A 26,750-nucleotide genomic window follows, 5' to 3' on the forward strand; every position below is an offset into this window, starting at 1 on the left:
TCATCATCGCTTCTTAAAACTGTTAAAATGGCAGCCAGAACTGAGTTGTGGTGGCACAGGCCTATAATTCCAACATCTAGGAACTGAGGCAGGAAGAACAAGAGTTTGAGGCCAGCCTGGGCTATGCAAGACACTATCTTGAAGGAAGAAAGGTGTGTGTGTGGAGGGGGGGGGGAGGCAATTAGTTCTCACTGTGTGGCTCGGAGGGAATATTTCTATAAAGTGAGGATGTAGCAGCCACATCACTTGCTGTGGTGTTACTTGATTTAAATGTAGCACAGTGTGTAGAGCACCCAGAACAGAGTAAATACTCAGTAAATACAGTGACACCTTTCCCCCACAGGAGAGGATGAGGTAAGCCCTCTTCTCTGCAGATGGGCCACCCTCCACCCACTCCTGTGATTGCATTTCTGTCCTTGGTCTCTGTGGTCACCATTCTGGGGAGTCTGGCCATGTTCCAGGCAGGTGCAAAGCATACTTCTGTCTCCTGGCTCCATAGCCCTTGAATGAGACTAGCAGTAGCTGCTGTGACAAGCCATCCCTCAGTGTGGAACACACTAGAAGCTCACAGAACAATACAGGGTGGGTGGTCTTCACCCTCTCTCTTGGGGACCTCCATTGTGCCTCTACCACATTTGAGGTTTTGGGGGTCTTCTGTTCAAGCCAGCCTCCAGAAGGCTTCTGCGACTGGAAAAAGTCCTGAGCTGGCAATAACACACGTCACTGTGTTCTCATCCCAGTGGGGGAAGCCAGCCACATGGCCTCATGAAGGAAGCTGACGAGGGTGGTGACTTTCTACTGTAGAAGAGGAGACTTTGCTAGCTGCTGGCTGTCTGCCATAGCCACAGCCGAGTCAGCGCACTCTTGAGCCTCTGTTTTTATCTGTCGACCAGAAAACATCACTCGACAGCGGCAGTGGCTGCCCGCTTCTGTACATCTACTCAAGTCACTAACGCGTTCATGGGTGTGTAAGTCACACCGCAGGTAAGCTGCCTCTCTACAACACAGGCAGCTCCTTGCCCTCTCCTCAGGGTTTTGTGAGGACTCGGCAAGGAAACATTTGCCAAGCTGGTGCCATTGTATGTATGCGTGTGTTTGTGTGTCTGTGTGTGTGCGTGTGTTTGTGTGCCTGTGGTGCGTGTGTGCATACATTTATGGCTTGTGTGTATTTGTCTCTGCTTATGGTAAGAAGCGAGAGTTCCAAAGCACTGAGAGCTGGGTGCTGTGCTGGGTGTAGCATCACAGGGTGGCGCCCAGCCCAGGCTGCCTGCCAACAGGAAGTGGTAGGCGGTTCAGTCTTGCTTCTCACTTGGGAAACCCTCCCCCATTATGGTGGCCTTCCAGCATGTGACAGAGCCAGGACTGCCATGCCTGCACACTAGGCTGCCCATCTCCATCTCCTAGAGTGTACACATATCAGATGGTCAAGACAGCAGCCCACCTGCTGGGCGGGGAAAGCCCCAGATCAGCAGCACAGATGGGCATCAGGGCCAGTAGAGGACACACCCTGGAAGTGCACCACCCAAAGGGTCTCTTGGGGCGGCAGTCACCCAGAGTGTGGGTGGATGTTCTGCTGCGCATCAGTGAGGAGGCAGCGGAGATCAACAGAGGCCTGTGTCCTGGAGCTGGGAGTTCACGGGTGCAGTCTCTAGATGAGTGCATTCGAGAGGATGTGTGTCAGCACCAGGGGACAGCGGTGCCCTAATGTCAGATGGGTCCTTTATCTTTCCGACCACTCAGGAGCCAGGCATGTCGTGCTTCGCTCTGTCTCAAGTTGTCATATCTACCAGGAGCCACGTGCCATCACTGTGAGGAACAAATGGGTGGCACCAGACAGCCAACGGGAGCTGTGAGGATGACATGGGTCTGCTTTGCTGAGACTCCACCCAGTTACTGCAGGATCTCGGTGTATTGTTCCCCCACTTGTCTTGGGAAGTAACTGATTTTAAGGATGGAATTTGGATCCATTTCCGATGCTAGCTGTGTGACTGTGGGCAAGCCACTTGGTTGTTGTGCCTGGTTTCATCGTATAATAACAGTACTACACTGTAGAGTTAAGAAGATTAGCTGAGTCCTCAGGATGGCTTGGCTGCGTAGGTACAGTTCGGTTAATGTTTTTTGTTTGAGTTTTTTGGTTTTGTTTTGTTTTTTATTTCTTTCGACAGGGTTTCTCTATGTAGTCCTGGCTGTCTCTTGTAGACCAAGCTGGCCTCGAACTCACAAAAATCTACCTGCCTCTGCCTCTTGAGTGCTGGGATTAAAGGCATGGGCCACCACTGCTCAGCATTTTTGTTTTCTTTAACATGTGGAGATGTAAACTGAGGCCCAGGACTGGCTGTAGGTCATCCAGCTGAAATGGCTCACAGTAGGATCAAGACCATGACTGTTCAGGCGCATGGCACCTCTGTAGCCCCCCGCTGTGCATCTGTGTCCTGTTCGGTGGCTGGGTCAGAGGCAGTTTGTACCTGAGGGGTTGATACAGCAGCTGGGACAGACGTGAACTCAGTCACGTGACTGCGGGAAGAGGATGGCTGCGTATCCCCAAAACTTACCCAGTAAATTTAGGGGGTGATACAAGAGAGGGTGGAATTAGTCTGGCCTCTGGCTTGTTGACAGGTGGGCACAGGTGAGACATCTTTCCAACATGCTCAATGGGGGATGCACATCCGGATGTAAACTCTTCCAAGTGCCAGTGTGTTAGGGCAATAGAGGTTCATAGAGGAGAGGGACCCGAGGACAGTGACACTTGGGAAATCAGGCAGGGGGACAGGAAGTGGAAAGTAGAGGTTACTCAGGAACATTGGCCTGACTAGCAGCCTCTAAAGTTTGCAGAGACAGTGTGGTGTGGCGGTTGGAACATTGGTTTGAGTGTCCAGGAGCAGTTTTGAGGCCCAGGGAGGCAGGTACCCTTGGGCCTGTGTATGGAAGGAATAAAGCCTCTTGAAGCTGCCATTCACAGTCCCAGGGGACACAGAAGCAGTCTGAGGTGAGGGTGCAGCGCTGCTGTTCTGAGTGGGAAAGTTGCATCCTGAGAGTATGCATGCCTTCACACTGGCCTGTCCATCTCCATCTCCAGGAGTGTACACAATCAGATGGCCAGCACAGAAGCCCAGCATCTCCCTGGTGAGTGGGGGAAGGCTGCAAATTAAGAGGGCTGTGTACTTACCAGAAACCCTCAGGAATACCTCAACTGTCCTTGAAAGGTTAGGGACAGTGACCTGAGGATACACTCAAAATTGGTGTTCCTTCCCTTTTGAAATGAAGCCAGCCATGGGGTACTAACTTGTCCTCCTCGTAAGATAGTTGCTGGACATTTGACAGGGCTGTGGTCCCAGAAGCCCTGAAGCTGAGAACCCCCCACCCCCAGCTCCCCAGTATGGCCCAGTCATGGCTGGGACAGAATCCTAGCCGGGGACTGGGACTGTGGCCACTGGCGGCAGGAGCCCAGTCGGGTAGTGAGGAAGGGGAAGCAGGACTTTTTCTTCCTCCATCACCTTGGGGCGTTTGTGCAACATCACCATGCCATGGACTAGACTCCCCGGGTGATGCTGTGGCCTCTCCACTAGAGTCAAAATAAGACTCAGAGAAAGGCTGAAGCTGGGGGGGCGGGACAGTGCTGTGAGAACAGGGCCTATGAACAGAGCTGGCTCATGAATGGAGAGAGCAGGAGCCTGGGGAAGTGGAAGGAGTGGGAGCCAGTGCAGGGAGGGGGGCCTCTCGTCCCAGCCATTGCTGAGGACGCACAGATGGAGCTCCGCCTATGTCTGGTGGGAGGCCAGGAAGTTTCCTCTTGATGTTCCTCCTCTCTGTGTGAAGTGGGAGGCTGGGTCGTGCTGCCTAAAAGGAAGGGAAGTCAAAGGAAAGGGCCTGACCTGGGAGGGGGCGGCTGGCCAGGGCTTATGGGGCATTCCCAGCACCCCCAGCTTCCAGGTGGGAATTGTAGTCCTTGTCCAAAAAGAGTGAATGCACAAACGAGCATGGGCTTACAGTCCTGACAGCCCTGAAGCCGAGGAGGAGCTACACCATCCTTACCTGTCACCTGGTGGAGCCTGGTTATGGCTGTAGCAGAGCCTGGCCGGAGCTGTGACTCTGGAGACTTGGCACGGCACACGCTTACAGAGTACTTACTAGGCACCAGGTGCTTCATGCTGTTTAACTCTCACGATGGCTCATGGGAAGCGGGCTCTGTTATGAACTCTCTTTATAGATGAGGAAACAGACACAGATGTAACCTGCCCAGGGACATCCAACTAGTAAGTGACCTTTGGTCTTCAAACCCAGCCTGAGTGGCTAGGAAGTCATGCCTCATCTTGGATGGAGCTCTTTGCTGTGTCCTTCAGGGAGCAGAGGACTCAGAATAGCTGTGATGTGGGTAGGGATCTCTGGGCTGAGAGGCAGCTGATGGGGCCTGAATGCTGACCTCTAGCTGATACACTCATGCCCATGCGCACACCTGCCCGGTGCACCTGGGAGAGGCTCTGCTCACAGCGCACACACATACCCCACCGCTAAGGAGGGAAAGTTCTGGATGGCTGCCTGGAAGATAAGGATGGAGACAGAGCAGGCTTGGAGGAACAAAAGGGAGCTGTTGGAGGGACAGATACGCTCATTATGTTGATTGCAATGATAGCCTCATGAATATTCATGTGTTAAAACTCATCGAATCGTGTTTTAAATATGTAGTTTATCATATACCGAGCAAACCCCAGTAAAACCATGGAAAAATGAAGCGAAGCATAATAAAGTGAAAAATAGAAATGAATCCCCGAATCGGGTATTGGTTTCACTCCCAGAGTCGGTGTCCAGCTGTGGATTTCCGTCCGTGCGGTGCTCTGCCCTTCTGAGAGCAGCAGGGCCATTCAAGGCAAATGCTCTATATGGAAACAGTAGCCGTGAGGGCATATCCATGAGCACCACCCCAGCCGGGGACATAATGGGGTCTCAGGCTGAGGCTGTGGAGGACAAGCAGGGCTGCTGTGGATAGGTCCCAGGGCCACAGGTATTGTATGTTCCAGAGGGGACTGTGTTGTCACTGTGTGGACATACTGGCAATCTCCTGCCTCGGTGGGGGTACAGTGGTGTGGCTGAGGCATTTGATAGAGCAGAGACTAACATTTACTGACCCCAGTCCATGCTACTGAGCCCACCCTGCATCTGACTGTAAAATGACATTTCTGTGTTCACTGTGTTCACTGTCCATGTTTCGGACACATAAACCCTCAAAGGGCAAAGGCTGTCACACGGCTCTGCAGTGCTGGGGTCCCCAAAGGCTCTGATGTACACCTGGCAAACAGGTGCGTCGTCATCACTTGTGACCGAGGCTAGGGCTGTACTCGGTGACAGATCACATGCTTAGTGTATGCAAAACTCTGGATTTTTAACCCCCACCCCAGCACCGCCCACAACAGAAACCAAGACTTGTGAATGGGAGCATATGTGTGGCTGGTGCTGTGTGACATAAACCTATGTGCTTGCTGGGCACTGTGTGGGTTAGAGCGTGAGACAAATGGGTCTGTGATACATCGTGCTAACAAGGGACAGTGACTATCTCCAGAAACCTCGGGGATGGTGACAGCATTAACAATGCTTAGCATTCCTTGTGGCCCGGCTGGGAATTTCCTAGGTGCTGGGGAAGCAGGAGGGAGATGGAGCAGGGGCCTTGCTTGTCACTCATCATGCCGTACCCCACCACAGGGAGAAGATGAGCATGGGCTGCCCAGAGCCCGAACCGCTCCACCCCCTGCCTTGCTGTGGGCCGGGGGCCGCCCCTGTACCAGGAGCAGGTGTGCCCCTCCTCACAGAGGACATGCAGGCACTGACTCTACGCACGCTGGCTGCCAGCGACGTTACCAAGCACTACGAGCTTGTCCGGGAGCTGGGCAAAGGGACCTATGGGAAGGTGGACCTGGTGGCTTACAAGGGCACAGGTGAGTGCTGGTGGGGTGGCAGGGTGTTAAGGTTGGGGTGGGGACATGCCTGGACAGAGGGCCAGCAAAGGTGCAGAGCAGGTAGTCATATGCACAGTAGGATACATGCACAGTAGGAGTTAGCGAAACGCCCAAACTGACAGGTAGGCTACTTTGGGGCCATCTGGGTGCCTTTGAGACAGATGTGCCCAGGGACAGGACACTGCTGGAAGTTTTGATTGGAGAACATCAGTGATACCTGATGCTAGGGAGCTGACAGAGGTGAGGACAGGCCCTTGGGAACAGGACATCTTACTTAGAGGGTGTGGGGAGTTGGCTGTATGGGGTTGGTCTGGACATGTGTCTCTGATAAAGACACAGATCCTGATGTTCAGCCAGTCAGCCAAGGTCACAAAGCTACCGAGGGTTTGAACTAGGATGACACGCTATACCCGCCAGGGCAGGAGGGGTCTCTGGGACAACTAAGGCAGCAGCAGGAAGGACACTTGCATGGGGGCACCTGTGTGACCCTGGGCAGCGGAACCTGTTTCCTCTGTATAGGAAAGAAGGGAATCAGTGCTGACCTTATTGGGGCACTGATCAGTGTGTGGTGTGAGTCTGAGGTGCTGAAGGCGGCCTGTGCTGTGTAGCATCCTGTTGCTGTTGCATAGCTGTGTGCCCGGCAGGGGACACACGCCTGCCCAGTTTGGGGAGCCTGTGCCCTTCATGGGCTTCTCTTACTCACCTATTGGCTAATTTGCTGAGCACTTAACTGTGAACAACAGGTTCCTGTGCCTCAGGGAGCCATGTTTGAGCTGGGGAGACAAATAGGACAGATGAGTACCCAGTAGGTCAGGAAATAGCTTGGGGCAGGAGGCAGAAAGTGTTCCTGGCTATTTTTCTCACCAAGGGCTGTAACGTAGAAGACCCAGGTCAGCCATGTTCTGCTGGGTGGACTTAGGTATCCCTTTACTGTGCCACGAGGACATCGTGCTGACCGGGTCCACCAGCCTTATTGCAGGGACAGATTGTACAGCCAGATGTGGGGTTGATCTGTAAGGGAGGCGTCTCACCGTTGTTACTGTGGCCCTGCTAGGCGCCAAAATGGCCCTGAAATTTGTGAATAAGAGCAAGACAAAGCTGAAGAATTTCCTGCGTGAGGTGAGCATCACCAACAGCCTGTCATCCAGCCCCTTCATCATCAAGGTCTTTGATGTGGTCTTCGAGACTGAGGAGTGCTATGTCTTTGCCCAGGAGTACGCACCTGCTGGGGATCTGTTTGACATCATCCCTCCCCAGGTACTTCAGATAGTGGCAGAGAGACGGGGGATGAGCTTTGGGGCTACCAGATTTGAAATCCTGGAAGGAGTTGGACCGGTTGATCAGTCAGTGAGCAGGGTGTGGTAGTGTATGCCTATAATCCCAACAATTAGGAGGTGAGGCAGGGGTGGAAAATCATGGGTTTTACACCAGCTTGGGCTGAGCAGTGAGACCCTATCTCAAAAAAGTGTAGCTTAGAGGTCTGCCATGCATACAAGGCTGGGTTGTTGACTCCTCCACACTGCAAATAATAAGGAAATGAACAAGTACTGAGGCCACAGAGGAGGTGACCCTGGAGCAGCTGGAGAGGGTTCTGGCACTTGGTTTGGATCTTCCCACTTGTTAAGGGCTGGGGTCAAAAGACACCTAGCAAAGGAACAGGAGGGGCATCGGGCCAGGCTGGGAGGAGGACAAGCAGGTACCGGGATCAAGGCAGGCCCAGAGGTCAGCAGGAGAGTTGTGGCCCCCAAGTGAACAGGTGGCAGGGCCTGAAAGAAGGAAGTGGGGCGAGGGCAGGCCGGCCTGGCTACCTCTGAGCAGCTCTCCCCACTCCCCGCAGGTGGGGCTCCCCGAGGACACGGTGAAGCGCTGTGTGCAGCAGCTGGGGCTGGCTCTGGACTTCATGCACAGCAGGCAGCTGGTGCACCGTGACATCAAGCCTGAGAACGTGCTGCTGTTTGACCGAGAGTGCCGCCGCGTGAAGCTGGCCGACTTCGGCATGACGCGGCGCGTGGGCTGCCGCGTGAAGCGTGTGAGCGGTACTATCCCCTACACCGCGCCCGAGGTGTGTCAGGCGGGCCGTGCCGATGGCTTCGCGGTGGACACGGGCGTGGATGTGTGGGCTTTCGGCGTGCTTATCTTCTGTGTGCTCACCGGCAACTTCCCGTGGGAGGCTGCGTCGGGCGCCGATGCCTTCTTCGAGGAGTTCGTGCGCTGGCAGCGGGGCCGCCTGCCGGGGCTGCCATCGCAGTGGCGCCGCTTCACCGAGCCTGCGCTGCGCATGTTCCAGCGGCTGCTAGCTCTGGAGCCCGAGCGGCGCGGGCCCGCCAAGGAGGTCTTCCGCTTCCTCAAGCACGAGCTCACGTCCGAGCTTCGGCGGCGGCCATCGCACCGCGCACGCAAGCCGCCCGGGGACCGCCTGCCCGGGCCCCTGCGCCTCGAGGCTCCTGCACCGCTCAAGCGCACCGTGCTCACCGAGAGTGGCAGCGGCTCGCGGTCCTCGCCACCCAGCGTGGTGCCCGTGCCGGTGCCCGTGCCCGTGCCCGAGGCTGGTCTGGCTCCGCCCGCACCCCCGGGCAGGACCGACGGCCGTGCAGACAAGAGCAAAGGGCAGGTGGTGCTGGCCACGGCCATCGAGATCTGCGTCTGAGCTGCGGAGAGCAGCACAGCCGCTGCGGGAAGCCGCGTGTGCTCCGGCCTCGTGCTGGGGCCAAGGAGCAGCCACTGCGCGGCGGCGGGAGGGCGTAGCGTAGACTAGGAGGCCCAGACACCCGGGTCGGTGGTGGGCTGGTGACATAGCTAGCAGATGACCATGTGTGTGGCCGGCCTCAGCCCAGAGGAGCCGAGGCCCCCCGACAAAGGCTGGGAGCTTGTGGGCCAGACTGAGCTCTGGAACCTGGACACTCCCGGAGCTTCACACCCCTTGGCAGATCACCCTACAATCTTCCATTCAAACCTGGGCACAGAAAGGGGGGCTTTGGTGTTGGGCAGAGGTGGGCATGAGACCCTTAGAAACTGGGCACTGGGTTGACAACAGAGGTGCCCGGGAGGCCAGAGGGAGAGGCCAAGCCCCCTAAATGTAGCAAAAGTTGTGTGCAGGAACAGACCTGAATATTAGCGATACCCCCTCACCTCCTCCTGCTGATGGGGACTTGGAACCCAGAAGGGAGAGCCATTACTACAGCCACGGAGGCCATTGGGAACAGAGCTCCAGTAGGTGGTCCTCCTGGGGGTTGGGGAACAGATGGCAGGAGAACGGGAGGCTTGGCGCTCCTGTGTCCCTAGGGCGAGGGAGTGCGTTCACAGCCCAGCTGCTCCTTCCCTGGGCACTCAACAAGCCGGAAACGATTGTGCCAGCTATTCCTGGGTCTCGGTCACAGTCACATGCATAAGCCTCAGCTGTAGGCCAGTACCCTTGTAGGGGAGGAGCACGTCCATGGATGGGACAGGAAGTCGCGGAAGTGAGAGTGAGTGTGATGTGTGTCTGGTGACTTGAGTGTCCCGACACCTCACCAGGCAGCTGTCAAGAGCCAGGCCTGTGTTTTACCACACTCCTCAGGGAATCCCAGGAGACACCTGCTGTTGGCTCGGGTTCTTAGGCAGCAAAACAACTTCACCTTGCCCCGGCTCTCCCTTGGGACCCCTACTCAACAGGAGGCTTACGGAACCCCTGCAATAACCTCAACACAGGGAGGCTGCGCCTTCTGCCTGGCACTACCCAACCGACCAGCCTGGGTGGCCTCTCCTAGGGTCCCTCCAAAAGTTCTGGGTCGTTCTAGGAGGCTGGCTGGTTAGCTACAAGGGGCACCGACCACCCCTCAGCCTGGAGCCCCCACCTCTCCACGCACCCCCTCACTCCCACCACAAAGGGCTATAGGTCTCCCTGCCCTGCCTGAGTCCAGTTTACAAACTGTGGTTGCTCCAGGGCCTGGTCCCTCTCTCCTGGGGTGCCACCACTTCCCTAGTGGACACAGGGCCCGCATATGCCAGGTAAGTAGCAAACCCTTCCTCCTGCCAAGAGCCGAGTCTCAGAAGGCCCCCATCACTGCCCTGGGGGGGCACCAGGCCCTCCTTCCCAGCCGCTACTTCTCCTCTTGCCTTAGGCCTCTCCACCCTGATCTGCAATAACAAGGAAGCGAGATTCCACAGTAGACATCCCGCATCCCGCGTGGGCCCTCTCTCTGTTGAGGTCCTGTGTGGGAGGCCTCTCCCCTGTAGTATCTAGGATGGTAGTCCTCAGAAGAGACTGTAGGTACGTAGCCCAGCCCCATTGTTGAGAGGCGGCAGCCAGCCTGGCCCTGAACCAGACTCGGGCCGGGTCAGGCTCTGCTCTTGCTGCCGTCCTTGGTACTGTCTCTGTCGGTTGGGTTGGGACCCTTTGCCCCTTAGGAGAGGTGTTGGTTACAGATGTTTACCTCAGTTTGTCACTGTTGAAGAAACAAATAATAGCAAAAAAAATAATAACATCGTAGACATGGAGACTTAGAAGACAAAAACCACAGAAGAAACCTCCCCCTTTGCAATTTTCCTGTGAAGGTATAGTTTGTTCGTGTACGCACACATACGTGCGTGTCTCTGTCTCACCCCAGGGCAGGCCAGATCATCTATTGACACCTGTCCCAGCCTGTGTGTCCCTCACACTGCCCCTGTCCTTTGGTGCTTCCCAGGGGCCCCTTTGAGCTGGCTTGTGGGGTGTAGGGGAGCTCCCTGGATAGGAAGTGGGGCCTTCAGTTAGCTAGAGGTCTCCCACCAGGCCCTGTGAACAGAGCCCAATGGCTGTGTGATGCTCCCTGAGCTCACAGCACAGTGCTGGTGGTTGGCGTCTGTCCAAGTCTGGGCCAGGGCCTGGGGTGAACCCAAGTCCTAGAGCCTCACTCCTGTCTTGCCCCCCCCCCCCCCCCCCCCCGTGTTTGTAAATACTCTGGCATCCTTTGGCCCTGAGGAGGTTTTTAAATGTGTTATTTACTTCTCTAACTATGACAATTGCTATAAAATAAAAATTTAGAAAAACGACCGTTTCAGCTGTAAGGTGGGAGGGGTACACCGGTCTTCCTGCCACGGCATGCTGGCGTGCTCTGAGGTAGCATCTGCTGTGTCCAGGCCAGGACTGAAGGGGCAAGTACGCTCCTCAACTTTCTGGGGGAGGGGCAGAGAACTGTCCTGGCTTGGAATTCGGCTTTAGCTTTGACTCATTCAGCCTGGGCGGAAAGTTCATGGCCACCACTCTTGGCCGTATTCAGCAAGCACGTATGGTGTGCATGTCAGTGGTGCAAAAGTCAGTTGTACAGACAAGACACAGCGCTCAGCAGTGACCGTAATGATAGAAGCATGGCACTCACAAAGACCAGGGCTTGGGAAGGTACATAACCAAGGTCACCAGGTTTGGGAATGCCAGGGAAAGCTCTGGAAAAACAAGCCAGAGAATTCTTAACTGGGCAAGGTATTACTTTGTTAAGAAATCTCCAGTAGCTCCCCTTGACACCCACGTCAAAGCTGAGGTCCTTGGAGCCGGCTTCCAGGCTCTACCTGGTCTGGCTGGCGCTATCCAGCCTCATTCCACGACCTCTCCTGGTTACCACCCGCTGCCGGTGTCCTCTTTGTCTTCTGTGGACACCCAGCATGCTGGCACCCTAGGGCTTCTAACTTCCCTCTGATCTCTCAGACCTTCCCAGGCCTCCTTCCTCCCCTCCCTCCTTCGACAGAGCTTCCTTACAACTACCACCATTGCAGGGCCACACGTTTGTCATCCTTGTCCCCTGTCTAGGCTGTCAGTTCTGTAAACAGAGACAGGAGAGGGTGAGCCGCTGCTTCTCACGGTCTCTCCGTGTCCAAGAGGGCACATAGGAAAACCACATCACAATTTGTCAACTCATGAATGAACTTCCAAGACTATTTAGGGGCCGAGGTTCTACAAATAAGCAAGACAGACAATCCCTAGCTCATCCTTTGAAGCTCAATTTCTAAAAGAAAATCTTTAACAGGTTACATAATTATTTATGGAATGGGAGAGGGGAGAGAAAAAGAAAGAAAACACCACTCTGGGAAGATCAGAGGTGAGAACTCTTACGCAAGATTAAATAAAACATTCACTCCAGAGTGCCTATCACTTCTCTGAAGTGATGGAAGGCAGAGGGGAAAAATCTACAAGTGCAAACAGCATGCTGACTGACCCAGCTTGGTGTTTACAGCCTCCCAAGTTATCAGAGAATGTCAATATTTACCACCAGGGGGCATGAACCTCCTACTGTGAAACCTAACACCCCTGCAGCCTCTAGAGATAAAACTATTGTCTGCCACCCGCTGCTAGTGTGTTCATTATAAAGGATCCAACCACACGCCACTAGAGGATCAGGGTGTCCTTTCAGCCCCTGAGATGTTCAGTTTGGGGTCTTAGTGCCCCTTCCTGTCCAGAGTGTTCATTCTAGACTAATTCATTATCAAAATTTCTAATTGGGCCAGTGAGATGGCTCATATGGTAAGAGTACCTTACCGCCATGAGTTGGGTCCTTGGAACACACACGGTAGGAGAGAACTGAGTCCTGTGAGTTTCTCTCTCTCTCTCTCTCTCTCTCTCTCTCTCTCTCTCTCTCTCTCTCTCTCTCTCTCTCTCTCTCTCTCACACACACACACACACACACACACACACACACACCACCCCCACCCCCAGACAGGGTTTCTGTATGGCCTTGGCTGTTCTGGAAATCACTCTGTAGACCAGGCTGTCCTCAAACTCACAGAAATCCCATTTGCTTCCGCCTCCTGAGTGATGGGCTTAAAGGTGTGGGCTACCACACCCTTTATACACACCTCCATACACACCTCCATATTCCCCACTACAGACCACATGTGTCCCTACTCCAATCAATAAATAATAAATAAATAAATATAATTTTTTAAAAGTTCCAATTGACATTGAACTTGAGAAGTAAGTTCCTTTTCTGCACAAAATGTTTCTTGAACACTGCAAAATTTTCCAGCTCCTTGCCAGTCCCTGATAAGTATGTCAACACAAAGGATATTGGAAGGAGGAAATTCAAAAGCAAGCTTGAAGGTCCTGTGTGCCATCTAGTGGTGACGCCTAGCATTGTGACACAGGAAGAAGCCAAGCTGGATGACCATCAACACACACCCTATCCCAGTGCTTCTCAACCTTCCTAACTCTGTCACCCTTTAGTACAGTTCCTCACATGGTAGCGACCCCAACCATAAGATAATTTTTGTTGCTACTTCATAATTGTAATTTTGCTACTGTTAGGAATCAATGTAAATATTCATGTTTTCCGATGGCCTTAGGTGACCCTTGTGAGAGGGTCATTTGACCTCCAAAGAGGTTGTGACCCATAGGCTGAGAACCGTTGTCCTATCCTAATTCCAGAAAGAGTGAAATCACATCAGAATCACACAGGCCTGGAGAGATGGCGGTGGTCAAGAGTGCGTCCTCTCTTCCAAAGGATCCGAGTTTGGTTCCCAGCACCCAAGCCAGGTGGCTCACAACAGCTCGAAACTCCAGCTACAGATCTGATGCCTTCTGGCCTCCTGAAGTACCAGCCAGCATACACACTATCACACACACACACACACACACACCCCAGATATCTTTTTAAAAGTGTGGAGGAGCAGGACAAAGTGAAGGAAGCAGGCAGCATGCCAGCATTCTAGCTGTGCGGACCCCCTTGCAGGAGAAGGAAAAGAAATCTCACCGGGAAGTCGAAGCAGGTCGGCGGTGGAGGCAGGTTGGTGGAGTCCAACACTGCCATTCACTCCAGTAAAGCTGGACCCTGAACTATAGGACAGAGACGAATTTCAGAAGAGTCAGAGTGAGGTGAGGTGAGCACGTTTAAGGAGAGATGAGGGACAGAACACACTTCAGAAGGAAGCCCTAGAGAGAGCTGTCCTTGGGTATATGATTCCTTCCTCCCTCCCTCCCTCCCTCCCTCCCTCCCTCCCTCCCTCCCTCCCTCCCTCCCTCCTTCCTTCCTCCCTTCCTATTTATTCCTCCTCCTCTTCCAAGATAAGATTCTTACTGACTATCCTCCCGGTCAAGGTCTTGCTGTGAAGAAGAGGTTGGTCTCAAAGTTCCTGAGATCCTCCGCCTCCATAGTGCTCTGTGATTTAGGATAGATTGATGCTGTGTAAATTACATTGTACGAAGAATGTGACTTACAACGACTTTACAGATCTTTATTTTTTTTTAATTTTCAAACTTTAAAAATTAAGTAGGGCTGGAGAGGACACTGGCTTCTCTTCCAAAGGACCCGGGTTCAGTTCCACAAATGTACGTGGTGACATAATCACCCAATTTCAGGGGCTTCAACTTCCTCTTCCAGCCTCTGAGAGCACCAGGCAAGCATATGGTACACACACACACACACACACACACACACACACACACACACACACACATCTCCCTCCGAGGGCACCAGGCAATCATATGGTGCACATACATATATACAGCAAGCAAAATACTCATGCACATTTAAAGATACATTTTTTAATTAAGTGTAAAAATATTTTTTTCTTAAGGAATTTCCCTTTGCAAATGAAATTGTAAGGTGGCTTATAAGGTAAACTGTAGGGATGTGAGGGCTTCTGGCTTAATGCAGAGGTCACAAACATTCTGGTCCTGGATAACGAGCATGGTGTATTTGCTGTTTTAGCGTCCCTGCTTGAGACATCTTTAGGGATGGAGAATCTGCAATTTTAATTATCACGTATGTTGCAGTTTCTCATTGGCATCCAGATTCTGGGGTGTGGGGCTTCTTCCCTCTCCTGTGTCCCTTTTGTCTTTCTATCTGCCTCAAGGTGATCCCAGTGAAAAGAAACCACAGTCTTATCAACGAGACAAGCTGGTGGTCCTCGTGTGCCTCAAATCCAGTAGTTTTGGTGACACGTTGAGTCTTCTGGTGGGACAGGTCAACAATGGGAAAGAGGTTCATTCCTCACCGAGCCAGGACTGTGCATCATTTTGAGCTAGAACTAATTGTTTAAGACAGATATTCCTGGAGACCTGAGAACAAGGAAAAATGTAAGTCAGGGAGCCCTGAGTCAACTAGCCATGACCCCAGGGTGATGAACAGTCATTGGAGGTAGTCACGGGGAGGCAGGATGCCAAAGAAATCTCATGGGAAAGGCTTAGCCCAGGCTGTGAAGCAGGGGTAGCCCCATTCTCAGTGGCCAATGAGCCTGTCACCTCAGGATAACCATGGAGGCTGATATTTCCAAGCCCAAGGTCAGCTGGGGTCAGACTCTGGAGTTGGCTGTCTGCTGTGGTTCATTAACCCATCAATGGAGACATCCCAAGCTCTGCAGACTTCTTGGTGCCCACAACCTCATCCTGCTAGCAGGGTATGTGATGCTGAGTAGGTCTTGAAAGAATGGAGACTGGTCTGTGTGTCCAGATCTGTGCTTGCTTACCTCGTCTCCAGTACACTTTGGAGACAGTCCTGGGCTAGAGCACTAACCTCCCATCCCTTACCCCGTTCCCTGCTGGGTGCATAACCTGGGGAGCCTAACTCAGGAGAATCTACCCAGCCCACAGACCCCAAAACCAAGTACGGCCAATGGAAGCTCTTGGTATACAAAGAAGGGAAGCTGCTGTCCTGTTGCTATGACAACCAAAAGCAAGTTGGGGTGCAGGGAAGGTGCAGCTTACACTTCCAGCTAACAGTCTATCATTGGGAGAGGGCAGGGCAGGAACTCAAGGCAGGAACCTGGAGCAGAAGCCTTGGAGGAAGGCTGCTTACTGGCTTGATCTCTGCCTCCCTCTCACTTGCCCTCTGTCAGTTTTCTGATACAGCCCAGACCCACCTTCCTGGGCACGGTGCCACCCACGGTAGCTGTAATCATCAATCAAGACAGTTTCTCACAGCCATGGCCACAGGCCCATCTGACGAAGGCAATTATTCAGTTGAGGTTCCCTGTTCCCAGATGACACTAGCTTGTCAAATTGACAATAAAAACTAACCAGGACAGCTACTGAAGAGAAGTCATCTCGGATGGACATCTGAACACCAGACCAAATCACAAGAATAACAAGAATGTCATTCTTGAGGACTCAGAATAAAGCTTTATGTTTTCATTTTTATTCCTTTTCTTGCAGTTATATTATTATTATTATTATTATTATTATTATTATTATTATTATTATTATTATTATTTGTTATTGAGGAATAAGATTTGTCCTTCTACACAGCCCCGGCTATCCTGGAACTCACTATGTAGAACAGGCTGGCCTCTTACTCATCCAGATGCACCTGTGCCTCCCCCACGCTAGAAGAGGGCTAGGATTAGAGGCGTTCACCGCTGCCTCAGTCTCCTCTCCACTCTTTTCACCTGCCTCCTGTTTCACCTTGGGCTTTGCATCATCCTCGGCTCCCAGGGACTTGGCTCGACTTGCTGACAGAATGAAGAGAAGCCAAACCGGCGGACACCTGGACACACAGACAGCTGTTGTCTTAGTCACTGTTCTGTTGCTGTGAGGAGACACCACGACCAAGGCAGCTTACAAAAGAAAGCATTTCATTGGGGCCTTGCTTACAGTGTCAGAGACCGAGTCTGTGACTGTCATGGCCGGGAGCACAGCAGCAGGTAGGCATAGTGCTGGAGTAAGAACTTACATCCTGATCCGCAAGTTGGAGGTCTGCAGAGAGAAAGCCAGTTGGAATGGAGTGGGCGTTTGAAACCTCAAAGCCCACCTCTAGTGACACACCTACTCCAGCAAGGCCACGCCTCCTAATTCTCAAATATGTAAGTCCATGGGGACCGTTCTCTTTCAGAGCATCTCAGCTGAGATCAGGTGACCTGGGCTCTTGGATGGAGAAACCGCAGCACACCCGGAGCGCAGTGTATTTATTATACATAGTTGAGCAGACAGGCAGCATTACTGCATACAGATAAACAAGGAGGCAGGGTTTATGCTCTACAGCTGGATCAAGAAGACAGGTTTAGACTGGTCATTAGGACCAGTCTCTGTAGGGGAGCCATGTCTTCAGGCCATGAATATCAAAAATAGTTTTTGCTATGGTGGGCATTTTCAGCACACACTCTCATCATCCACACTCAGACCAGAAGGGAAGCTTCGCCATTCCCAGGGGGTTGAGGCACTGGAGTCCTTGATATGGCTGTGCCTGTGTCAACAACACAGGCTCACGCGGGACTTCCTCCACTCCCCACACGGGTTCTTTTCTGTTTCTCTGTCCCTGCCTCCTTCCTTTGTCTCATTCACTTATACACTTACCCTAAATGATTGTGCGTGCTGCTCACACGAGCCTGTGTGTGTGCAGAGTGGGAGCAGCAATTCCAGGTCCTTCCTGCCTCACTCTTCATCTTACTGCCTCGAGACAGGGCCTCTCACTGAACCAGGTCATCATTTTTGCTTAGACAGGCTGGGCAGTGAACTCTTGGGATCTGCCTGCTTCTGGCCCCAGGGCTGGGTTTACAGGCGCCAGCCATGCCTGTATTTATGTGAATGCTGGGGATCTGAACTCGGGTCCTCAGGCCTGCGGAGCAACCTCTCATTTTAAAAATTAAAATTTCTTCTTTGACAAATTTCACACACGTGTACAATGCATTCTGCTCAAACTTGTGCTCTGTCATCTCCCTTTTTTTTTCTTTTTTTGTCTTTCTGTTTGGTTTTGCTTTTGCTTTGTGACCTATTGGGTTTAACCAGGGCCAGGCCCATGGGCATGGGTGTGGAGCTGCCCACTGGAGCATCAGCAGGGTAGACCCCTGAAGACAGTGATTTCCTTTCCTTCATTAGCTTACCTGGGTGGGACAGGGCCCCATGGGCCTCATCTGTGACTGTTTACAGGCTGTTTTGCGTAGGTAGGTCCCATGCATACAACTACAGATGTTCATGAGTGTCACAGCCCATATCATAAGATAGCATTCCATGGCCCTCCTCCCCACTGTCTGGCTTTTACATTCTTTCTGCATCCTCTTCTGTGCTGATCCTTGGGGGTGGGGTGGGAGGGGTGATGTGATGTGCATTTAAAGTGGACCACTCACTAGTTACTTGTTCTCAGCCTTTTATCCAGCCATGGATTTCTGAATTAACCACCGTTCACTACAGAGAGAAGCTTCTTTGGTCAAGGCTGAAGACAGCACCAGTCTATGGGTATATGTATAAGGCACTTGGACAGCATACCGACCTAGCAAAACAAAGCAGATTGTTCCTGCCTTGAGTTCCTGTTCTGACTCTTCTTAGTGATGGGAGTGTGACCTGAGAGTTGTAAGGTGAAATCCTTTCCAAGATGCTGTTGGTCATAGTATTTATCACAGAAATGCATCTATTCCCCAGAACGTCCTCTTTCACTAGAGGAATACACACCAGGTACTCTTGGGTGTGTGTGTGGGGGCGGTAATTTCTCACACCTATGACAGGTTTGATCTTTCTAACCTTCACCTTCACCTCCATATCCTTTCACTTCTGGTCACGTCTGTGAAGGATTAACCTGGTTAACTGAGGTTAACTGTGGTGGTGACATCCCATGGGCTGGAGTCGGGGACTTAATCCAAGGGAGAACAGTAACGTTCATGTTCCTCTTCTTCGCTATAGCTGCAATGTGACCAGCTGTCCCCCTGCCCCTGCCATCATGCCTCCCTGTGTTTATAGGACCCCTCAAACTGTCAGTCAGAATGAACGCCTCCTCCTTAAACTGCTTCTTGTCAAGTACTTGCTCACAGCGATGAGCAGAGCAACGAACACACTCTCTGAGACCTCCACGTTTTGCATTTCTCTCAGCATGCTTGTCCTCCTAATGCCCCCAGAAAGACCCATTAAACTCTACGTACAGCATTTCAGAATTTCTTTAACCCATGGCTGCAGAGTCCTCCACATTCCTCCCACAAATCAGTTCCAAAAGCTTCAGGTTTATAACGGCAACACACCCACGGTTGTCGCCGACGGCTCCATCCGTTTATTATCTCATTACTGTGACCAATATTAGATCAGGAGTAATTTAAGGGAGAAAGGGTTGCCTTGGGCTTACAGTTTAAGAAAGCATTCACTCTATTGTGGCAGGGGAGGCAGTGTCAAGAGTACCAGGTGGCTTTATGCATCATATTGATCATCTTGTTTTATTGGTGATTTCGATCTAATAACACAGAAACTCACACTATCTTCAGAGTCCTATGGGTAAAGCGGGTCCTGTCACCCATAGATTCCTTTTTTTATAAAAGCTGCTCTGATGGTCTACCCAACTGGCAAAGAATCATGGGCTCCGTCTTGCTGCACATTTCTCCCAGGTGAGCTCTGCAAACTTCTCCCCCAGCAGCTCAACACATCATTCTCCCGCAATAACCAGAACCCACAACACTCCTTCATATGAGATGCCACACATCTGACTAACTCTAACAACCCACCTACAGCTGCTCCGAAGCATCCTCAGGATTTCCCTGGACAATGTTGAGGTGTCCTGGTTTAAAGCTGCGTCAGTTCATTGTGGGAAATGGCACGGATTCCTTCAATAGTGCGGAAGTAGTGCCTGGGCCAATGCTTGCTTTGGTCCAGGAGGTGGCGGTGTCTACTCTCACTGGAACCCACTGTCTCCTCACTGATACTGAGGAGTTGTAGAAACAAAGAGAGTTCCTAAGTTGCAAAGGATGTAAAGCAATGAACAGTATTATATGAAGGAATGTTCAGAGATGGTGCAGTTCCCTGCTGTATAATCACACATTATAAAGTTACAGGGCATTTCAACATTAGACACAGAAGCCGGATGAACCATCTTCTTTACCACGCTGCTGAGAGTGCTGCCTTCCACGGACAGACGGAGAGATCTCCAAGACTGCTAGAAAAGCCCAACAGAGTGATTGATCTTAAGCTAACCACTAAACGGAGTCCAGCACCAGAGGCCAATAAACAAATCTGGAGAAACATCGGCCGCTCACACTATGATAAGCCCACAGCAGGTATACAGCTCTAGAAAACAAGTAACAAATGAAATAAAAAAATAAGCAACTTTTTCAGCACCTGAAGATCAGCTAAATAAAATGGGAAGTCTCAGATTCACTGATAAAATAGCTAGTGTAACTTTAAATATAAGTTCAAATGATTGAAAGTTAATAGATGGAACCTCACTAGGCAAGGAATAGTTGTCGTCATGGCTTCTCTGTTTTGCAGCCCAGCTTTGCTGGATTATAAACCCAGAGAAGATAAATGACATCAGCTGAGGATCACAGGGTCTCTGCCTGCATTAGCAGCCCTGACAGCTGTACATCTCCTGGTGGATCCCCCTTACCCCAGCCTTGAGGGTATGTGGTGCCTGATGTCTTTTCTGCTGCAAAACCATTACAGGATACCACCATGTGTGCAGAAGGCAATGAAGTGCCCGCGGGCACCCCTCACCCTGTGCCCAGGTGGGTGTGTCCTTAGTCCAGGAAGAACACAAGCTGCCTCACTGGGGAATGATCCCAGGCTCCTGTGGTGGACAATATATCACCTAGGGTGGTCAATCCATCACCTCAGGGTGGGCAAGCCATCATACCTTGGGGTGAGCAACCCATCCCCTTGTGTGGGCATCAGCCCCTAAGGTGGGTGCTCCATTATCTCTGGGTCAGAATAAGGTCTCTTTGTTGACCTGCCCCATGGCCAGTGAGGCTAAGTCTCCAAGAATCAAAGGAATTTTGCTAAATTGCCAAATATCTGATATGTGACCATACTCTGGGGATGCCAGGCATTTGAGATAAAAAGTAATGCCAACAAAGCACTTCTCATTTTTATTATTAAACAAGCAAAACATGAGATGATGTTTACAGCTAGCTTAAGTGAATACAAGGACAGTGAGGGAATATAGCTGGTGTTATGCCTTATCATCTTTGGTCATGTGAAAAGAGTCAAAAATATTCCTCCTAGGCTTTGGCCTTTCTCACAGAGATAATGTGGACATGGCAATGTAGGCAGATTTTTCTGCCCCATCTGCCAGCTCCCAAATAACCACATAGAGACTTCTTATTAATTATGGAAGTTCAGCTGATAGCTTAGGCTTGTTTCTAACTATCTCTTATAACTTAAATTTCTATTAATTTGCTTTCTACCTTGTGGCTTTATTATCTCATCTCCATATTGCCCATTCTTCTTGTTCTGTCTTTCCTAGTATCTCTGCCCTTCTTCTTCCCAGCATCTTCTGTGCCTGGAAATACTGCCTAGTTATTGGCCATTCAGCTTTTTATTAAACCAATCACACATCTTCACAGTGTACAAAAAGATTATTCCACAACAATTCCCCCTTTTGGTCTAAATAAAAAGGAAAGATTTTAACTTTTTACGGTTAAAAAGTTAACACAGTGAAACTATATACAATAAGAACAATTATCAGGTGTTGTCTAAATAGAAAGGAAAGTTATTAATTTTAACAAATGAAACTATATACAATAAAAACAATTATAAAATAAGGATTACATTCACAATGTTCAGTCCATTTGTATTTGGCAAATTTAGAGAAAATACTCCATTATTGGGTTGGAGAGATGGCTCAGCAGTAAAGAGCACTGGCTGCTTTTACAGAGGTCCTGAGTTCAATACCCAGCAACCACATGGTGGCTCACAACCATCTGTAATGAGATCTGGTGCCCTCTTCTGGCCTGCAGCCATATATGCAGACAGAACATTGTATACATAATAAATAAATAAATCTTTTTTCTAATAGATTTATTTATTTATTATTTATACAGTATTCTGCTTGCACATATCCTTGCAAGCCAGAAGAGGGCACCAGATCTCATTATAGATGGTTGTGAGCCACCATGTGGTTGCTAGGAATTGAACTCAGGACCTCTGGAAGAGCAGCCAGTGCTCTTAACCTCTGAGCCATCTCTCCAGCCCCAAATAAATAAATCTTTAAAAAAAAATACTCCATTATCTATTCTCTCTTGATGAGCTCAAAGTTTTGTACCTAATTTATTTTTTTTATCATGTCTGAGGGAAACTGGAACTATAACTATCTCATTTTTAACTCCATCAGAGACTCAAGAAGGATATAATATTACCTTAGTAAACAGGAAGTGCAGAGCAAGCAACTTCCAAAACTATAGAAATGACAGAGACATCTGACTGTCTGAACAGTCACTCCAAGGTTCTTCTGCAATGTTGGGGCATCTATCTTCAACCTACAGGCCTAGAATATCTGACAGACTTTTCTGTGAAGCAGGAAAAATTTTGAAGGACTATCTTATCCTGTTTTGGCAAAGTTCAGCAGTCACTCCTTTGTGTTCTGCTTCTCCGATTTGGACAGCATACTGTCAGCAGTTGAGGCAAGGGTAATTACTTGCCAAAATGGCTAGCTTTTTGTCACAAAGAAAGTAAGTTCCAATTGGAGGTTCTTCAATATTCCATCATTCTTTTTGGAAGTAAATTAGTGCTGCCAGGAGTTGATGTGTCTCATTGTCAAGAAAAGTCTTACATTATTAAAACGCTTTAAATGCCATATTCTGTAGGTCTTTGAAGTGTTTGAAGATCATCTATCTATCTAAAATATATCTCTGTATGACCTTGAAAACTAACATAACTACAAGTTTGATTATTATAGATGACTAACTACTAACCTGCATTTTAATTATACATTACATTTTTAAATGAGCTACATAAGCACAATACCCAAACAAGAGTAGAAACATACATTCAGTATAACAAAAATAACTAAATGTGTATCAAAACCCCAAAATCTGGGCTGGAGAGATGGCTCAGAGGTTAAGAGCACTGGCTATTCTTCCAAAGGGCCTGAGTTCAATTCCCAGCAACCACATGATGGCTTATAACCATCTGTAATGTAATCTGGGCCCTCTTCTGGCCTGCAGAGATTCAGGCAGAACACTGTATGCATAATAAATAAATAAATATTTGCCAGGCAGTGGTGGCTAATGCCTTAAAACAAAACAAAACAAAACAAAACCCAAAATCCATACCAATGTAAAATATTTGAGTCTAGCGGTTGTTCAAAAGTAAACTTAACAATCTACCCTTTTATCTCATCGTTTCTATATCATATACCCCCTTTTTCCCTTTTGAACGAGATCCTTGAATCCAGTCTCTTTTGTTTAACTTTCTTCCTGACCATGACCAATAATAACTTGTAACTAACCCCCCTAAATGATGGCAAACATCCATAACCCATCAAATGACCCAAAATCACCCACCCCACCTCTCAAGAATGTGAGTATTATGTTCTCTAGACTGCTTCCTGTTGTCTGAGGGCACTGGAATCTTTGGGGGATCCTGAGAAAGTTAGGATAATGGTCAAGTCCTGGGTAGAATAGTCTGTGAGGCTGGACCATCTCAGCCAGCAGCCTTGAAGCTGTTCTGGATGCAGAACTCTGAGGAAACTGCAACAGAGGCATCTGAGAGGCTGGGTCACCTGGGCCACCCGTTTTCATTAGTGCCTGGTCCCCCTTGCTCTGAAAACACATAAATTTTCAAAGGTAACATGCATGTCTGCATTAACACAAGTATGAACTGTGCATTGTACAAGGCAGCCAAAGATTTTTTTTTGCTTGTTTGTTTTATGTTTGAGCAGGTAAAATATATGTCACCTGTCTTGTAGGGTTTTTTTAGGTTTATTTTTTATGTCTGTAGTCAGGCTTCTCAAGGGCTCTCCCATGATCAAATCTGATCTCTATCAACCTTGAATGAATTTATAGTCTTTTCTTTTCAACCTTTCATTTTCTGTGGAAACAAAAGCATAACCTCATAACCTCTTCCCCAACGTAACATTTTTTTTTTGGGGGGGGGACACAGTTTGAGACAAGGTTTCTCTGTGTAGTTTTGGTGCCTGTACTGGATCTCTCTCTGTAGACCAGGCTGGCCTTGAACTCACAGAGATCCACCTGGCTCTGCCTCCCGAGTGTTGGGATTAAAGGTGTGCACCACCACCACCTGGCACATTTTTTTTTTAACTTCCATTTGAAGTTAAGACATTTTAAAAATATATTTGTTGGCTTAATTTAGTAGTTTCCATAATCCAATGTCTCTCAGCAGCTATTGTTTGCTCACCAGCAATAAAAAATTTTAAATTAACAAAGTACCATATAAGGTCCAAACTCCTTGTGTTATAATATTTCCCGTCTCTATGTGACTTAATTTTTTTATTACTTTACTTCTCTCTTTAAAGACTTTACTTTATTATTTTTAAAGTATTTTTATGACTGTCTATATCCTTTTTCTTTTTTTCTTAAGCCTATGCACATTGTTAAACACACTGTAACTTGTTTAGAGGTTTTTTTTTTCAATCTGAACCTGCTCTGTTGTATATCTTTTCTGTCCGCATGAACAAAACTTAAACCACTGCACAGCTTAGCTCATGGTGCGCTAGAGGCTCAAGCACACAAGCTGGGAGATGTGACTCTACCGTGGCCCGCATGAGAGACTTTAGGGCTAGGGAGCTGTGTTTGGCTCCATTTTTGTGTGTTTGAAACCTTTGTTTAAGCTTTCTCAGGTCTTATGTGGAAATATGTGCTCCCACATTGGACACTATTTGTAGGTGGACTTTTCTGTCCCACCTGCCAGCTCCCAAATAACCACATGGAGAGTTCTTATTAATTATGAAAGCTCGGTCAATAACTTAAGCTTATTTCCAACTAGCTCTTATAACTTAAATTAACCCATTTTTACTAATTTACTTTCTGCCTTGTGGCTTTATTACCTCATCTGCCTCTCCTGGCATCTCCACCCTTCTTCTTCCTAGTTGTCTGTTTCTGGAAATCCTGCCTAGCTATTGACTATTTGGCTTTTTATTAAACCAGTCAGGACTGAGAGCCGAGGGCAGACCACCAAACAGGAGTTTGTGATGATATTGGGCCTTTGAGTTATTAGAATAGAGAATCTCTTGGAGAAAGGCCATTATCCTATAATAATTCAAAATTTAATGTATATAATGCTCTAGATAACCATAGTTGATGTGTCTTACAGTCTATCCCTTCTAGTCCCACTCTTTGTTTTTTGGAAATGGCATTTAATGGTGCAGTGTTTGTGTCCCACAGTGGCTTACCCTGCAGAGTTATATGGTATCTCGGTTTTGTGTGTGACATGAAAGTGTTGTAAAAAATGTTGGACCTCATGAGATAGGTAGGCACGGCCATTATCAGTTTTGATTATCTACCCATAGAGGAAAGCAAGCCTGTGAGTGTGATAGGACATGAATAGAACACTCTCCAGATTGAGATGTTGCCCATGTTACATTTGAGAAAGTATCTATAGAGATACAGACATACTTTTGCTTGCCAAATTCCAAAACTAGAGTCCTATCCATTTGATCATTTGATCATATCCATTTGATTACTCCGAGAGGGACAGAACCAAAGGTTCCCTCAACTTTTTGGTTTTCTTCAAGATGCTCCAAATGATCCACTTTTAAAATGAAAGACTTGGTTAGATCATTTGTTTTGGTGACCTCAAATTATAAAGTCTGTTAGTAGATTTACATTCAAAACCTTCTGACATAGAAAAGTAGATTGTGCTGAGCGGTCACCAGATGTCACCATTGTTCTATTTTATTTTGTTTTTTTTTTTTTCATTTTATTTTATTTTACAATACCATTCAGTTCTACACAAAAGCCACGGATTCCTTTGTTCTCCCCCTTCCTGCCCCCCCTCTCTTTCCCCCCAGCCCACCCCCCATTCCCACCTCCTCCAGGGCAAAGCCTCCCCTGAGGACTGAGATCAACCTGGTAGACTCAGTCCAGGCAGGTCCAGTCCCCTCCTCACAGATTGAGCCAAGCATCCCTGCATAAATCCCAGGTTTCAAACAGCTAACTCATGCAATGAGCACAGAACCTGGTACCACTGCCTAGATGCCTCCCAAACAGATCAAGCCAATCAACTGTCTCACCTATTCAGAGGGCCTGATCCAGTTGGGGGCCCCTCAGCCTTTGGTTCATAGTTCATGTGTTTCCATTTGTTTGGCTGTTTGTCCCTGTGCTTTATCCAACCTTGGTTTCAACAATTCTCGCTCATATAAACCCTCCTCTTTCTCACGAATTAGACTCCCGGTGCTCCACCCGGGGCCTAGCCGTGGATGTCTGCATCCAGATTCCTCAGTCCTTGGATGGGGTTTCTGGCACAACTATTAGGGTGTTTGGCCATCCCATCACTGTTCTATTTTAAAGGCATTTGAATCATCCCTGAGGCATTTCTGGGGCCACTCACAGACCTGGCCTTATTTTTTAGTATTTGAATTTAAAGCAGCAAATATGTAAGTAAGTACCTGGAGTGGTGTGTGTGTGTGTGTGTGTGTGTGTGTGTGTGTGTGTGTGTGTGTAAAATTCTTCCATGATGAACCGATTGTACAATGAAAGTGTAATCAAGTCATTCCTCTGAGCTCAGAACTTTTCCCACGAGGAAGAGTGCTCCCCTGGAAAGACCTGTATCAGGTGCACACTTTGTGATGCGCTTGTGAAGGTTGACAAGGCTGGGGAATGAGGGTCAGGGTCAAAGCCAAGACCAGAATTCAAGAAACAGGACAGATACAAGAGACAAATGCAGTGGCTGCTTAGTAAAGGGGGAGAAGCCACTGGAGACTGAAGATCATGCCCCTGCAGGGACGCTAGCATTTGAGGGGCCTTCCTTGATCAATGCCCCCCTCCCTCCACACACACACACACACACCATCAAAAAGGCTTTTCCCTATTATTAACTGTAAACTCAGTTCTCCATTGTTGCATCAGGTCTTCTCCCCACAAGTTTATGGTCAAATCAAATATCAAAGGCTTTAAAATAGCTTATTGGTTTTCTGGCCCAAGGCATCTAAGAGAGTCCATGCTTCGCCACAGTTGGGAAGCAGTCCCTATGTCAGAGACCTGAATGGGTTTCTCTAC

General features: G+C 49.2%; 1 protein-coding gene and 1 long non-coding RNA gene across 4 annotated transcripts in view; one reads left to right on the plus strand and one right to left on the minus strand.

Annotated features, from left to right (window-relative positions):
* Sbk1 (SH3 domain binding kinase 1) overlaps positions 1 to 9,047 on the plus strand; it is a 44,936-nt gene extending 35,889 nt beyond the window's left edge. For all 3 annotated transcript variants that reach the window (XM_076552061.1, XM_006980374.4, XM_006980373.3), the window contains exons 2-4: positions 5,695 to 5,927; positions 7,003 to 7,205; positions 7,786 to 9,047. In XM_076552061.1, coding sequence (XP_076408176.1) covers positions 5,702 to 5,927; positions 7,003 to 7,205; positions 7,786 to 8,595 — 1,239 coding nt within the window. In that variant the 5' untranslated portion in view covers positions 5,695 to 5,701 and the 3' untranslated portion in view covers positions 8,596 to 9,047. The remainder of the gene's footprint in view (positions 1 to 5,694; positions 5,928 to 7,002; positions 7,206 to 7,785) is intronic.
* A 5,462-nt stretch (positions 9,048 to 14,509) lies between these two features.
* LOC121826845 (uncharacterized) lies at positions 14,510 to 19,738 on the minus strand. The gene is made up of 3 exons (XR_006068988.2): positions 19,308 to 19,738; positions 16,483 to 16,584; positions 14,510 to 14,952 (listed from the first exon to the last, which is right to left on the minus strand). It is a non-coding gene; the product is annotated as an uncharacterized LOC121826845 (long non-coding RNA).
* Between the last annotated feature and the right edge of the window lie 7,012 nt (positions 19,739 to 26,750).

The sequence above is a fragment of the Peromyscus maniculatus genome, chromosome 1 (genome assembly GCF_049852395.1).
Source record: "Peromyscus maniculatus bairdii isolate BWxNUB_F1_BW_parent chromosome 1, HU_Pman_BW_mat_3.1, whole genome shotgun sequence".
NCBI classification, from domain to species: Eukaryota; Metazoa; Chordata; class Mammalia; order Rodentia; family Cricetidae; genus Peromyscus; species Peromyscus maniculatus.